At 42.2% G+C, this 16935-nt stretch overlaps 1 protein-coding gene across 1 annotated transcript in view; it reads left to right on the plus strand.

Moving 5' to 3' along the window:
* The window catches only part of Dnah12 (dynein axonemal heavy chain 12), a 168422-nt gene that overhangs the window by 118660 nt on the left and 32827 nt on the right, over positions 1–16935 (plus strand). The window contains exons 53-61 of the mRNA XM_036200006.1: positions 1585–1826; positions 3218–3365; positions 3648–3793; positions 7022–7236; positions 7892–8084; positions 9636–9828; positions 10617–10789; positions 11485–11625; positions 13928–14086. Coding sequence (XP_036055899.1) covers positions 1585–1826; positions 3218–3365; positions 3648–3793; positions 7022–7236; positions 7892–8084; positions 9636–9828; positions 10617–10789; positions 11485–11625; positions 13928–14086 — 1610 coding nt within the window. The remainder of the gene's footprint in view (positions 1–1584; positions 1827–3217; positions 3366–3647; positions 3794–7021; positions 7237–7891; positions 8085–9635; positions 9829–10616; positions 10790–11484; positions 11626–13927; positions 14087–16935) is intronic.

Genomic DNA, 16935 nt, shown 5'->3' on the forward strand with positions numbered 1-16935 from the left:
GTTAAATTCCTAGTGAAAAGAGATCCCTTGAAGTAATGGCTTGAGTTGAGAAGGGATCTTTTATGGAATATGCACTGGCCCAAGTTCCTGGGAAATCAGAGAATCTAGTTGAGTGTTTTACAAATCTGTCTAGTAAAGGAGCAGAAAAACACAGGCATTGCATAACTATACCCAGGGAAGGAGGATTATAAAAGAGAAACAGAAATATTTGATAATATGTGTTAGAATAAGCTCAAGGCACAGAATTACCAGGCTGTAGTCACTGGGAAGCTGTACTGCAATGAGATGGGCATATGCTGATAGTGAGGCAGGGTCTTTTGAGTTTTAGTTGATGGAGAAGAGAGCTGTGTAAATCTGTTCAAGGGGTAAGAGAGATTCTATCCAGGATATCTTTCTAATGAACATATTTCTCTCCACACAGTAGTGTTGTGACAGGTCTGTTATCTCTCAGTTCAGTTAGTTTCCAGATGCCCCGGAGTGTTTCTTCCCTAGCTATATCTCCACGTGCCATTTCCATACCAAAGCAGCTGCTCCAGGTCAGTGCAAGAAGATAATAGGGAGGCTTCAGCAATGTCTGAGGCCCACAACGGAAAGGGGAGCTTCCCGGCTTCTGTCTACTTGTTTTAACATATTCTTCCTAAGGATTTTAGCCCAGAGGAGAGAAAGCAAGACATTTAGTATCTGCTAAGTGTTCCTTACCTCTCTTTGCCTCTAGCTTAATTCATGGTGATATACCAGAAGGGCTGGGATAACCTTCTTTCTGATTGGCCCAGACTCTGTTTATTCATCTTCTAAATTGTTTTTGTACCAGTGACTTATGGTATGATTCAGTGATCAAGTTAACCAAAGCTTATTCTTGATATGTTAATGGCACAACAAAATAACAGCTTTTAAAATCCTTTTTCTCTTCAACAAAGCGTTCTAATTTTGTGAACTGACTACAAAACCCTTCCTTCTCAGTGTTTTTACTATCACGGTCTTAATCTCTCCAAGGCTAATGTGATTGATCCTTGGTGTGGCTTGGAAGATCACAGACTTAGAAAGGAAAATAATATTAAAACAAAACACTAAAACCAAAAGCACATCTGTATATTAAAAAGAAAACAGCTTACTCTAGAAAAGAATGAGAAGCCAGGCGTGGCGGCTCATGTCTCCAATACCTGCCCTTGGGCGGCTAAGTCAAGAGGATTGTCATGAGTCCAAGGCAGTCAGGACTACAGAGTAAAAACTTATCTCAAAAGAACCAACAAGTTAAACAAAGAGGAAGAAACAGAACCACCTGTTCCCCCACCCCCACCCCAGCCCATTTTCAGTTGATTGGCAATTTCTCATTATCTTAAAACATTCTGCTATATATTGTGATACTTTTATTGCACATTAAAATACCTTGTTAGTCCAGAATAATTTTGTATGCTATAGTTTACAAATCCAAATGATTTATATTTTTTGTGGAGTATATTGGTGTTTTGCTTTATATAAGATTTAGATGCTTATTAGGTATAATTTATCGTTATACCCCATGTCTGCCCGCAACATCTAACTTTTACATCGAACACACAACATCTGCATATTGTTCCCAAACAGGTTGTGGCTCCTAAGAAAGCTCGCTTATCAGAGGCTCAGAAGTCCTTAGCCGAGACCATGGAGCTTCTGAATCAGAAGAGAGGAGAACTGGCAGAAGTAGAGCACCACCTGGAAAATCTACAGAAGATTTTTCTTGAGAAAACAGAGGAAAAGGCAGCTCTGGAAGATCAGGTGGAACTGTGTGCCAAGAAGCTGGAACGAGCCTCCAAACTAATAGGAGGGCTGGGAGGAGAAAAATCGAGGTAGAGCCGGCGGCTTCTCACAAGAGCTGGGGATGGCAGGCTTGAGGGGCTCTCATCATTGTCCCAGTTACTTTTGATTTTACGATGGCGGATCGAGAATAGGAGGCATTTTGTAAAGCACCTGGCTGGGACCCTCCAAAGGAGCAAGATGAGTGTTGAGGATAGTATTTCAAAACAAAAACAAGGCCGAGCGGTGGCGACGCACGCCTTTAATCCCAGCACTCAGGAGGCAGAGGCAGGCGATCTCTGTGAGTTCGAGGCCAGCCTGGGCTACCAAGTGAGTTCCAGGAAAGGCGCAAAGCTACACAGGGAAACCCTGTTTCGGGGGAAAAAAAAGGGGGGGGGGAGGAAATGCAATGTTAACAGTTTTTATTTATTTATTTTTCGGGGGAGACGTTTCGAGACAGGGTTTCCTCTGTGGTGTTTTGGAGCCTGTCCTGGATCTTGCTGTGTAGACCAGGCTGGCCTCAAACTCACAGAGATCCACCTGGCTCTGCCTCCCAAGTGCTGGGATTAAAGGCGTGCACCACCACTGCCTGGCCAACAGTTTTTAATCTAAATGGTAATGGTTGTTGGTTGTGCAGTTATTTTCCAGTTTTCTATGTATCTTTAAGTTGGACTGGACAGTCAGCTATCTCATTATTGGTAATGTTTATACAATGAATAGCATGATATAGTAACTTAGTCCAGGTTAGATGGTTTTGAAATAACTTGTATCATGACGTTTTTGTTGAATGGGAAAAACTATTGACTTTATCCGCAGGATCTCAACTTTTTAATTTAAGGAATTTCAAAGAGTCTTGCTTCAAAATAGTATTTCTGGAATGACCTGCAAATGTTTCTGGTTCTTATTTTCTAGACATAAATACTGAAACAAATAGTGGGACCCAATAGAAAATTATAAAGTGAAAAATTCTAGGTTTGTCATTATTGGTGGTAAAGCTGAATCCCACAGAGCATAACTATTACTCTAATATTGAAATGTGGAAATTCATATAATGTAGCATATCAGAGCTGGAAGGGCTCCAACCTACTTGTTTTACAGATAAGCCCAACATGTCATAGCATTTTCTTAATAGGACTGGACAAGAAGGCCCTTGTACTTTCGGGGTTTTTTGTTGTTTTAATTTTATGTGTGTGACTGTTGGCCTGTGTGTATGGCTGTGTACCACATGCATGCCTGGTGCAGTGCCTGTGGAGGCCAGAAGAGGGGGTGAGATCCTCTGAACTGTGGTTACAGACAGTTGTGAGCCACCAGGCAGATGCTGCAAACTAAACCCTCATCTTTTAGAAGAACAGCCGGTGCTCTTAACCACTGATCCATCCTTCCAGCCAGCCCTTCCCTACAAGTGTCTGTTGTACATTGGTTTTGCCTTTGGCTTGTTGCACAGATGGTCTCAAGCTGCCAGTGACCTTCAAATAACGTATGAGAACTTAACGGGTGATGTCCTCGTGTCAGCAGGAGTAATCGCTTACCTCGGGGCTTTCACTTCCGGATTTCGACAAGAATGCACGGAAGATTGGAGCAGGTTGTGCAAGGTACTAGATTTACACTTAGCAACTTTTGCTTAGAACATTCCAAGCGTGTTTTGGAAGATATGATGGCGATAAGGACAGTGGAAGGAAGAATACTAAAAATATGGGAGGTCTCTCTCTCTTTCTCTCTCTCCTCCCTCTTCTTTAACTAGTAAAATACTCTCAAGGTCCAACTTTCAATGCAGTTTTTATGATCCTTAGTTATGGAAATTAAATATGTATTTAACTTAGTATTTCAATTAATAAGATGAAAGAGACCATCAGACTTCTGTTTATTTCTTACAGAAGAAGAAATTCCCATGTTCAGAGGAGTTCTCATTGAGTAAAACCTTGGGTGATCCAGTAAAAATTAGAGCTTGGAATATTGCTGGGCTACCAACAGATGCATTCTCCATAGACAATGGTGTGATTGTTAATAATTCCAGACGATGGTAAGGAACATAAAGGGTTTCCTTGTGTTTATTTGGAAGTCTTCAAATATATATAAAAGTTGAAAGACTTTTACAAGAAGCACCAGTGTAATGGTCACCCCTAGACTCTGCAATTAGCATTGTGTTTTATTTGCTGCTTAATCACAAATCCATCTACGCCGCTGCTAACCCTTCTTTCTAAATGTGTTTACAGATGAGCTGCAGACTTGTGTTTTCCCCTTAGCCACTTCAACATGCATATTGTTAACTACATCAATATAGCTTATGTATTTTTTGTTTGAGGTAAAAATTATATATAACAAAATTATATATAACTCTAATGCACCATTTGGTGAATTCAAAAAGAGTACGCACCAGTGCACTCAAGCCTCCATCAAGATGCAGAGCAAGGTTACCTCCTTATATTCCTTTCCTGCTCTCATCCCACCCAGGAAATCATTGTCCCAGTTACTTCTCAACGTAGATTAGTTATGCCTATAATGTAACATCATATCTACTTCTTGACATATATATGAGACATTTTCCTCTCAGCATAACTGTTTTTAGATTCATCCATGTTACTCCATGTATGGGTGCTTTGTTCCAGGGAGGTTTATATTCTATTGTATAAATACATTAGCACTTATGATTCTACCATTTATTCAGTTATCTTACCAAATTAAAGGTTTCTAAGTCGTTCTTACCTCTATTTCTCTATTTATAAAGTGGGGCAATAATTACACCTAAGCCAGGATGTTGTGAGGATGTGGGACGTTTAAGAGTAGTATCAAATGAATATGAGCACTCAAAAGTATAATCATGGCATGCTTTAGAAATGGGAAGACTTAAAATTGGATTAGAGTGTGGCTGAATAACCACTGAAGATACTTTTATATTAAAGTTGATTATAATGCCCATTTACTGTCTTCTCCAGCCTCCAGCAAGTCCCAGGCTTTCTCTCCTCATTAATTACATATTTTTTAAAAATAGATTTATTTATTTCATGTGCATGAATGTTTGCTTGCATGTATTTCTGTGTACCACATGCATGCCTGGTTGCCTGCAGAGACCAGAAAAGGGTGTTAGGTCCCCAGGAACTGCAGTTGCAGACACTTGTAAGCTGCACAAGAGTCCTCTGTAAGAGGAACGAATGCTCTAAATCATTGAACTATCACTGCAGCCACCAATTTTATATTCTCAGACACAAAGCCTTTACTTTACTATCCTAGAAAACATTCCTAAATAGATTTTAAGTATAGACCAGACTTAACTTGGGCACTCACTCTGTATAGCTTTACTCACAAACATGTAAAAATCATTTATTAGCTGGTGTGTTTTATTTTTATTTTAAACTTTTAACAAATGTTTTGTACCACTATTTTTCACATTACAGTAACTGATGTCATGCATTAAAATTGCTGTGATGACAGGTTATTGAAAGCAGAGGAACTCACAGATTCACAAATTCCTAGTTCTTCTAACATTGGTCTAGTTTTAGAATCTTGGGATTTTGGCCAGTGTGAGACTGAATTTCTTCATTTAAAAGAATAAAATACCTTTTTTTGGGGGGGGGGTGTTTGAGACAGGGTTTCCTCCTCCCACCACAGTCCTCCCCAGCTCCTCCCACCACAGTCCTCCCCTAGCTCCTCCCACCACAGTCCTCCCCCAGCTCCTCCACCACAGTCCTCCCCAGCTCCTCCACCACCACAGTCCTCCCCCAGATCCTCCACCACCACCAGTCCTCCCCTAGCTCCTCCCACCACAGTCCTCCCCTAGCTCCTCCCACCACAGTCCTCCCGTAGCTCCTCCCACCACAGTCCTCCCCCAGCTCCTCCTCCACCACAGTCCTTCCCCAGCTCCTCCACCATGAGCAGTCCTCCCCCAGCTCCTCCACCACCACAGTCCTCCCCCAGCTCCTCCACCACCAGCAGTCCTCTCCCAGCTCCTCTACCACCACCAGTCCTCCCCTAGCTCCTTCCACTACAGTCCTCCCCTAGCTCCTCCCACCACAGCCCTCCCCCAGCTCCTCCACCACAGTCCTCCACAGCTCCTCCACCACAGTCCTCCACAGCTCCTCCACCACCAGCAGTCCTCTCCCAGCTCCTCCACCACAGTCCTCCCCCAGCTCCTCCACCACAGTCCTCCCCCAGCTCCTCTACCACCAGCAGTCCTCTCCCAGCTCCTCCACCACCACCAGTCCTCTCCCAGCTCCTCCACCACCACCAGTCCTCCCCTAGCTCCTCCCACTACAGTCCTCCCCTAGCTCCTCCCACCACAGCCCTCCCCTAGCTCCTCCCACCACAATCCTCCCCTAGCTCCTCCACCACAGTCCTCCCCCAGCTCCTCCACCACCACAGTCCTCCCCCAGCTCCTCCACCACCACAGTCCTCCCCCAGCTCCTCCACCACCACCAGTCCTCCCCTAGCTCCTCCCACCACAGTCCTCCCCTAGCTCCTCCCACCACAGTCCTCCCCTAGCTCCTCCCACCACAGTCCTCCCCTAGCTCCTCCCACCACAGTCCTTCCCCAGCTCCTCCACCACCACAGTCCTCCCCCAGCTCCTCCACCACCACCAGTCCTCCCCTAGCTCCTCCCACCACAGTCCTCCCCTAGCTACTCCCACCACAGTCCTCCCCTAGCCCCTCCCACCACAGTCCTCCCCCAGCTCCTCCACCACCACAGTCCTTCCCCAGCTCCTCCACCATGAGCAGTCCTCCCCCAGCTCCTCCACCACCACAGTCCTCCCCCAGCTCCTCCACCACCAGCAGTCCTCCCCCAGCTCCTCCTCCACCAGCAGTCCTCCCCCAGCTCTTCCTCCACCAGCAGTCCTCTCCCAGCTCCTCCTCTACCACAGTTCTCCCTCAGCTCCTCCCACCATTGTACTTTCCTGTCTTTTTGTTTTTGCTTTGTGACCACTGGGTTTAGCCAGGGACACTTCTTTTACTTTTTGTTTTAATTTAAATTCTTAATTTTTTGAGACTTGCATACATGAATACTGTATTTATACAATATCTACCCTTCCCTCTCCCCCTTCCATTCCTCCTATGCTCCCCTCCCTGGCAAATTCATGACCTCTTCTTTAGTTATTATTGTTACATACATATACATGTATAATCATAGGACTTTTATGAAGATAAATCTTGATGTAAAATACTTTGTAACAATTGATGGCAACATTTACTTAAATTGTACAGATTTTAAGAAATTGCAGCAGCTATGTATTCCTCTTGGAATTTTCTTCTATTTCTAGGCCTCTGATGATTGATCCCCAGGGTCAAGCCAATAAGTGGATCAAAAACTCTGAGAAAGAAAATCAACTTAGTGTTATTAAGCTATCAGATACCGATTATATGAGAACGTTGGAAAACTGCATTCAGTTTGGGACTCCACTTCTACTAGAAAATGTCGGTGAAGACCTAGATCCCTCTTTGGAGCCTTTGTTACTTAGACAAACTTTTAAACAAGGTAGAACTAATGAAAGAAAAACAATACATAAATTTAATATGGTGATGGTGATAAGGTAGAACTCCTGTAGTGTTGGTGTGTAGGGAAAGAAACCCAAAAGAAGTTTTTAGACGTGAGCCTCCCTGGGTACCCTAAGATAAGTGCTTCAGCCTCTTTGGCCATATCTCCTACGCCTGGATTCTGGCTCTGCTGAGAGCATGATCCATTGGAAGACAGACCGAAATCCCCTTGTCTTACAATGGTTGACCTCAGAAAGCCCATTAATTATGAATAATGACAAGAATGTGGGCCAGAGTTGAATCTAGGTGAACATTACCCCCTATGTATCTTTCTGCTGATGAACATTTGTCTCTGTCAAATTCTAATACTTTGGTGAGCTTTGATCATATAAAAATTTTGGAATCACAGTTAAAATTTGATAGAAAAAAACTCAAAAAGTATGTTGATTTACAAAGGTCCATGATGACCAGAGACAATGTCCTCCGTTGCTCCAAAATGAGTCATACTGTATAATTGCTTACTAGTCATATCCGTTTTCTAGTTGAACTTACTTAGGCCTCTTTGTTTATAACTTAGGTAAGGCCTTAGAAATACATAGGGAAAGAGGCTAAGTAACTTTGGCTCATTTATTATCTGTTTTTTTCCTGAAATATAGGTGGCATTGATTGCATCCGACTTGGTGAAGTCATTATTGAATATTCTTTTGATTTTAAATTTTATATCACCACAAAACTGAGAAATCCGCATTACATGCCAGAACTGGCTACAAAAGTATCTTTGCTCAATTTCATGATAACACCAGAAGGGCTTGAAGATCAGTTACTAGGCATTGTTGTTGCAAAGGAGAGGTATGTTTTTGTCTTTTTCTTTTTTTTTTTTTAAGCTTTCAGGCAGTTTATTTAGAGAATATCTGTAGGCCATTAGTATTTTTGTATTGTGACTATTCTGAAATGACTAAATTTTATGTTTTGTCATTATATGTCAAGCAGTTATATAATTATTTAAAATAGCATTTCGGTAATAACTTTCAAGCCAAGTCATGTTATATTGGTCTTTTACTATGGATAATGAGATTCAGAATACATACTGTGACTTCTATCAGACTAAGCTAGAATTTTTGTCCATAGTAATATAAGCCATAGATATAATCAGAAATATATTCAAAGACTCCTATACAGAATATTAAATTTGTAAAATGCTTTGGGTAGGGTGTGAAAACAGAATATAAACTACATATGTAATATGAGTAATATTGTGTTTAAAAAATTGATGAGTGAATCTCTCTGTGTTGAAAATGAAAAAAGAAAGGAAAGATTAAGACAGAATATACCTGAATATTAGCAGTTATTTTACCCAGTGTGTAAGAGCATAGGCAATTTTTATGGTTTCATTGATACTTTGGTATTTTCCCATTACTAACATACACTATTTTTCAAATGAGAAAAAAATAACAATACCCAGAAAAGCTACAGGAAAGAACGGCTCTAGGAGAAAATGGTTGATTCTAATTGACGCTTAATATGACTTTATTAAGTGGTCTGTTGTGTGAAATCAATTAAAAGTATATAAAAGTAGCTTTGTTACTTCCCAAAGTTAAATATAAACAAGGCCTGTGTTATAATATATCCTACACCAGATGGTATTATTTTGAAGTGTGATCTCATTTTTGCTCATTAATGCTTAATGCCAATTTTGCCTTTCACTTAAAAATCCAGAAGGACCAGTCCTTCTTCTTATGACTGTTCTTTCAGAGGAGTTATTGATGACAAAGCCAAGGTATTAGAAAGAAATCTCCTAATGGAGTCTTTTTTATTTTCCTGTATGTAACCAGCTCTGCCATAAGGATTAATCTAATGCATTTCTTAGAGTTGCTGTCACGTTTTAAGTAGGCAAATGATGTTTTCTTTGTTTAAACTTCTCAACTCAATGTTTGTATGAGCCTTTTCATTTCCTATTGCTGTGATCATATACACTGACAAAAGGAACTTGGGGGAGAAGGGGTTTATTTTAGTCCACAGTTCCAGTTCATAGTCCTTCTTAGCAGGAAGTCACAGCTGCAGGAAAGTGAGAGAACTAGTCACATGACATCTGCTGGAAGAAGAGAGCAATAGGTAGATGCATGCCTGCACTCAGCTCCCTCTCTCCTTTTCAGAGTTCAGGGTCCAGCCCATGAAGTGGTAGCCAACCTAATGTAGATGATCCCTCACTGAGACTTCCTTCCTGGGCAATTCTAGATTACGTCACATTAACCATTAAAACCAACCATCACAGTATGCCAATATAATAAAATTGACTAGCTTTTGTTACAGCTATAAAATTATTCAAATATTCACAAAATTTTATATATGATATTTAGATATAAATTAGAAATTTACGGCAAATGTTTCTGTCTTTTTTAGACCAGAATTAGAGGAGGAGCGGAATGCTCTTATTCTTCAGTCTGCAGCTAATAAGAAGCAGCTAAAAGACATAGAGACAAGGATTTTAGAAACATTATCATCTTCAGAAGGAAACATTTTGGAAGATGAGAGTGCAATAAAAGTCTTAGACTCTGCCAAGATGATGTCTAATGAGATATCGAAGAAACAGCAGGTGAAAGGAAAGACCCCTAGAAATGTCTGGATTCTAACGCTCCGATTGGCTTCTGTCTCTGAGGAAATGCTGAAGCAGGCTTTCAAGAAAAGAAAAACTGATAAAATATGAAAACTTGGAAACTAATTTTAAGCTCAGAGGATAGATAATATCTTACTGTTGAATTTCTCTAAACTTAGTTCAATCCATACATTATCTACACACAGAAGAAATAAAGTTATTAGCTACGTGTGCAGTGTATTAGGTTTGTTTAGTTTTAGTTGACTCCTCATCTAAAAACTGAACTTTGAAAGTTGTCTTATCCCAGTTAGTGGTTGGACTTTGAGGTGTGTGGAGATAGCTGGGCTATAGTACACATGGTAATATCTTTACCATGGGTGTGTGCACACTGTTCTCTATCCCCTTCCTCTTGCTTGACCTACTAAAACAAAAGATGGTAAATAACTGATGGACACATGCTAGCCCGAGACTCATCTTCCTCAGAGTCGTGGTTGCTGGACGATCACACTGTTAATCTGAGTGTAAAGTTCGTCTGTTTTCCTCTCCTCTTTCCTGACTCTCACCTTCCTCTTCCTCCCTCTGGAATTCTTCCCCTTTCCTTTCTTTCTAGCTTTTAGCTAGAAACTCCTCTCGTGTAGAATGTACTTAAATTGAGTTCATGCAATTTGTTATTGTGTTAAGGGCTTTTCAAATACATACATATATATTGATATATATGATTCATTATATGAAAAGTATATGTGTAAGACACTCCCTATTCATTCATCTTGATTTTTCCCTTCTACCAGGTTGCAGAAAAAACAGAACTCAAAATAGCAGAGTCCCGAGAAGGGTACAGACCCATTGCTAAACATTCATCGGTGCTGTTCTTTAGCATTGCAGACCTGGCTAACATTGACCCCATGTACCAATACTCTCTCATCTGGTTTGTGAACCTTTATATCAACTCTATTCATGACAGGTAAGCATTTCCAGTTTTGCCCATTCTCCCTAGATTAGATTTTCACCGTCCTTCCGTTTAAAAAATGGAATGACTGTTTGCGGTTACTTCTGTAGTCTTCTCATTGTAGACATTAAGTGTGTGGAAGTGAAAGAAGGGGAAAGGACAGAGGAAAGACAGCTGAAGTCTTCCTTTTAAAAAGTTGTTTTGTGCACCGAAGATTTATATGTGTAGGGATGGCCTCACTATGCAGCCCTGAGTGACCTAGACTTGCTTTTAGCCCAGGCTGGCTTCAGACTTGTGGCAGTCATTCCATCTCAGTTCCCTGAGTGTTGAGATAAAAGTGTATGGCACCACACCTTGCTCTTCTTTCTGTCTTTTAAGTATCAATTACTTACTTACTTACTTACTTACTTACTTACTTACTTACTTACTTATTTATTTATCTCCTTGGTTTTGGTTTGTCAAGACAGGGTTTCTCTGTGTAGTCCTGGCTGTACTGGAACTCACTCTGTAGACCAGGCTGGCCTTGAACTCACAAAGATCCGCCTGCCTCTGCCTCCTGAGTATTGGGATTAAAGGCGTGCTCCGCCGTTGCCACCGCCGTCACTGCCGCCGCCGCCATCACCACCACCTGGCAATTTAAAACATTTTATAGGTTACTTATTTTTCCTATTTTTGTTTGATAACATATTTCTCCTTTTTTAACATTTTAGTAATAGATCCAAAATTTTGGAAAAGCGCCTGCGATATTTAAATGACCACTTCACATACAACTTATACTGCAACATATGCCGATCGCTGTTTGAGAAGGACAAGCTACTGTTCTCCTTTTTGTTGTGTGCTAATCTTCTGCTGTAAGTGACTTGCATTTTCCTATTATAATTACTTTAAAAACCTGCCTTGGAATATAATCTACAAAGTGGCTTCTTAGAGAGTAGTATAATGTCTTGCTTGGTTTAATTCATTATTTCACTCATAACAATAGTTTCCACAATAGTATTGATATTCTAGTGTTTATTTTTACTTTTTTTTTTTTTTTTTTGAGCTGAGGATCGAACCCAGGGCCTTACGCTTGCTAGGCGAGCACTCTACCACTGAGCTAAATCCCCAACCCGGTGTTTATTTTTAATTTTTAACATTTATATATTACATAAATGTTCACAAAATATAACACAGAGCTCAATCAACTTACAAAAGTAAAATTGGAAATAGATCATTCCTGAATCTCATACTCTCTCCATAGGTGACTACTAGTCTCTTCTCCAAAACTACAGTTTAGTTTTGCTTTTATATAAACAGTATCCAAAAGTAGGTATTCTGCCTGCTTCTTCCCTCAACATCATCTAAATAACAACACTATGGACGCTGCTGTATGAAGGCTGTGGTGCTCTAGTGCACACTTCCATTTGGAAGATATCTAGAAAGCAACACGCAATTTATTGCCAGATGCCCCAGTTTGTACCCAGTGAGTGTCAAGCTCCTGTGCTGTTCTAGGTCTGCCCCGAATTCTGCATTGTTCTCTTTGCATCAGGGTCCTCAGTGGCCAGGATGATGGCCTTGAACTCACAATCTTCCTGCCCCAGACCCCCAAGTACTGGGTTATAGGTATGTGTCATCTATTGTCATTTTCAAAGTACATTTTAGTGTGTGATAAATATTGTTCCTTTGTGGTTTAAACTTACATCTCTGTGACGATAAATGATGTCAAGCTTCACACACACACACACACACACACACACACACACACACACAAGGAGAGATTTAAAAAATAAAAAAAAAAAACAAATTAGCTTATATTTTTTTAAAAGATTTATTTATTTATTATATATACAGTAGTCTGTCTGCACATATCCCCACAGGCCAGAAGAGGGCACCAGATCTCATTACAGATGATTATGAGCCACCATGCGGTTGCTGGGAATTGAACTCAGGACCTTTGGAAGAGCAAGCAGTGCTCTTAACCTCTGAGCCATCTCTCCAGCCCTAGCTTATATTTTTGTACTTCGATTTTATATTGCTTAAATTTAAATCCTTGTTATGAATTATATCCTTTTAATAATCCTTCAAAACACAGAAATATTGTATCCACTGTAGGTACCCAAGCACCTCTCTCTTTAGAAGTGTGCCGTGTACAAGGTGTGTGCTGTTATTTTTGTTAAGTAAACATGCACTCGATTGCTCTCTGCCCCCCACCTACACAAAAGTGTGTGCAATCCTTATTTCTGTCAGTGGTGGTGGGGCAGAGCCGTTGCTCCATCCTGCCACCAGCCTCCTGAGTTTTCAATGACCTCTGTGAGGTAAAGCTGGATCATTGATCCTTGGTTTCACTACAGGAAATAATTTCAGGATAAGCCACTATGAAGCAGAGTTGGCATTTACTAAAAGATGGATTTAACACAGATTTTAACATAGGAGTTAATAGAAAATGGGGTGCCAAGGAAAGCAATAAGACACGTACAAGTGTGGGTATGGGCTTCCCAAGAGAGTTGGATTACATATCTTTACAGTAGCAGATAGACTGGTTTTGTTAAGTTCTGAGGTTATATCTCAAAGGGTTTTGTTTTCAGTAAATGAGAACATAGTTCCCAGTGTGCCTTAGATGGGATTACGACTGATACAGTAAAATCCTAGGTCACAAGGGTCACTGAGGAGGTTACGATGTTTCTAGCATACTCCAAGACTAAGCAGTCTTGTTTGTGAGACTCCTAGACTCCTACCCTTCCCTGGCCCCTTAATTTTCTACACCTTTTTATCCTTCCTTATGCCTGCTTTGTAAATGTGTGACCTTTGCTTCACCCCGACATTCTTTTCTGTAGCATAGGTGAAGACTCAGCTGTCCCTGAGCAGAGGTCCCTAAGGAGCTGCATTCAGCAGTGCTGACTGGGTCTCCCTGCTGCTGCTGACCAGCTCTCCTTACCTCTGCCTCCTGTCCCAACAATACAGCCAGGCTTTGGTTTGTACCATCTCTGCTCTGCATCTGGGAAGCATCACTGGGCAGGTAGCTGAGGCAGCCATGTCAGCCACCTCCTCTGTCTCCTGGTGGCTGCATTCTGCACGGTCTGTTGCAGTGTCCCCAACAGCGAGGCTATGATACAGAAGTTGATATCATCCCACTTGACAGCAACCATTTACAACAGCTATTGTTTGGGAACACAGGGCCAAGAAAGAGATCGAATACCAGGAACTCATGTTTCTTCTAACTGGAGGAGTAAGTCTTAAGAGTGCTGAAAAAAATCCTGCTCCGAAGTGGTTACAGGATAAAAGCTGGGAGGAGATTTGTAGAGCAAGTGAACTTCCTGTCTTCCAGGGACTCAGGTAATTGTGTCCATTCGATGACTTACGTCGAATGGTGATACTAAACTGCTAATCTACTTTTTTCCGTGGTTAGTAAAAAGACAGGCTCTTCACATAATGTGACACTTCACATAAATGTAAGGAAGGTTTAGGACAAAAGCATGGTCTCCTGCAGCTCTGTCATCTATCCCAGTATACCAATGAAAGAAACAAGTAACAGTGGCCACACTGGGGAGAGAAACATAGGGGTCCAGTGACCCCTCCCCCAAGTCTGTATTCAGAGTACTGATGTGAGGTTTAGGTCTACAGAGACAGACTTAGAGCAAGAGTATGTGTAATTAATTAGTCCTAGTGATACTGAGAAAGTGAGGTCCTTAAGGTCAAAAAGAGAGGTCTCTGAATGTGGCAGAGGAACCTGGCCTTAGGTGGGCTTTAACCCAGGAGTTAGGGTATATAAGCTCACAGACACACACAACTTCCACTGAGTCCATGACTCCAGGTTCTTGTCTTGCAAACTTGAAAACTGAAATTCCTGAATCCCAGAAGGGTGGGCTTTAGAAGTTTTGATACAAAACTTAATAAAAAGTTTACTATAAAGAAAGCAGGGCTGCTGGACAGCAGGAACAGATCCCAGGGAGCAGGTTGCTATTGAGTGTCTGGCCTAGGAAGGTTTTATCAGGCTTATAGCAGAGCCTGGTGTGAGACCTGGGGAGATGAGCTGGGTCAGTCAGTCAGTTCATCCAAGGGTGTCCAGACGCCTCTCAGTTCCCATCGCGTCCCTCAGATGGTTTCCAGGCAAGAGTGTTCATTTAGGAGAAAAACAGATAAGAGACCAAAGCAGGAATCAAAGCCCCCCCTGCTTTTTCTGACGTTTCTAGCCTCTGGCCAGAACAGAACCAGAGATCTTTCCAGCTGCTGACCTATCCCTGCCCTAAACTACCTGACCAATTTATGTGTCCTGCTCTTATCACTGGTACAGGGGTGTCTTCTTGATCCAGTCCTGCAAAGTGGCCCGAAGAAATCTTTACCAGTGTTTTGACAGCTGGATGATCACTCCTGTTTCAGGAGCCATCTGGCCCTCGTGGACAATCGCCCTCACCTGGAGAGGTGGGGCGTCCATCCAAAATTTTGTTCTTCCTAGCACCAATGGTGACTGCTGGTTTACAACTGTAACTTGCCTCTGTACCTTCAGCCTTGAAGGGGGTTGAGGCCGGGTAGACAGATGCTCCTCCAGTTCCTTACATGAAGACCTGAGAAGTGATTATAGGTGACCCAGAGTAAGAGACAGGCATGAAACAAGGGCAAGATGCCAGCCGTTGATTGTTAGTCACCTTTTGGGCCCAAATGGGGAGTCAATACATTTTCAAAATCAGTTTCCAAGCATCTTTTTCATAAACATTTCACAGATTGCAGCTCCTGCATTACAAAAAGTCAAAGCCAGTGTTATTTAACCTTGTAGCCTTGAAGCTAACATTTGAGTCACCATAACAGAAACACATCCTGTTATACTTACACTCTAGAAGGTAATGGTACAGGTAAGTATCCTGCACAGCCACTCCCTCACACTCCCAGTATGGAGCTTTGCGACAGCTGGAGGCTTGTCCTTGTGGGCAAAGGAGCTATAGGGGGTGGACTGCTGATAGCCGCTAACTCGATGGCAGCAACAGCCAAAAAGAGACAAGACCTCAGCCGAGGGAAAGCCCCCAGATCAGTGGTTCTCAACCTGCGGGTCGAGACTCCTTGGGGGTGTCCAATGACCCTTTCAGGGGGATCGCCTAAGACCATCAAAAAGCACAACTATTTACATTATGATTCATAGCAGTAGCCATGAAGTAGCACTGAACATAATTTTATGGTTGGGAGTCACCACAACATGAAGAACTGAATTAAAGGACTGCAGCATTAGGAAGGGTGAGGACCACTGTCCTAGATGAAGAAAGTGGGAAAGAACAGGCAACCTAAGAGGAGCACCATGGCAACTAGAACTGAGAGGAACTTTTTAACAAGTGTCTGTACACTGGAAGACCTGACAGTGAGCATTTGGAGAGCTCAGGGCTTCTCCTCTCTCACTAGGGTTAGCCTCCCTTGCCTGATTGGACCCGTTTTCTTCATTGGGTTTGCAAGCCCATTCAGTCAACAAGGGCCCAGCTGGTACTCTGTGAATTTGGGCTTCAGGGCACAAGGTGATGTAGAACTAGATGGACAAGAAGGAAGACTGGTTATGCTTCTGGCTTTTGTACTGGGTCGACAGATCACTTGAGCTAGCCTCCAGGACTCATCTGCTACCACAGGCGAAGGACCTGTTCAGGATCAGCCTCCAAGGCTCCACACTTCAGACTTGGATGGCAATTCATTCCACAAGCACTTTCCAGCCTCCAGATATTAAGACCCTTTGCTGCTCTGGAAGCCTGCGGACTTGTTCAGGCATCTGCTCATGATTTCTAGAGCCCTGACACTTCTCAGACTTGCAGTGGTCTCACTGCTCCCGGGAGTTTAAACCCAAGTCATTTAAATCCCAAATGGCAATCTGTTTTCAGTTGCTTTATCCTGTTAAGGAGTCCAATCCCGAGTTTGCAGTTGAGTCCCTCCCCATTAATACCCTTTGCTGTCTGCCTGCTCCATTCTTGTGGAAATGTGGGACAAGAACCCAGCTGGAGACTAGTCCCCAACAACCACCTCAGCATCTCAGCAAAGGCATGGTAGAGACTGCCTAAAAGTTCTTCATTTAAAGAGCCATCTTCTCTGTGAGGGATCAGGAATGATAATAAAGGTAGAATCCGGAAATCTGTGATTGACAGTGTCAGAAAGAGAAGTCTGATCTGTGGGATGCCTCCACACTGCTGCGGCCTTAAACCATTCTGTAGAGACTG

The sequence above is a fragment of the Onychomys torridus genome, chromosome 9 (genome assembly GCF_903995425.1).
Source record: "Onychomys torridus chromosome 9, mOncTor1.1, whole genome shotgun sequence".
NCBI lineage: Eukaryota > Metazoa > Chordata > Mammalia > Rodentia > Cricetidae > Onychomys > Onychomys torridus.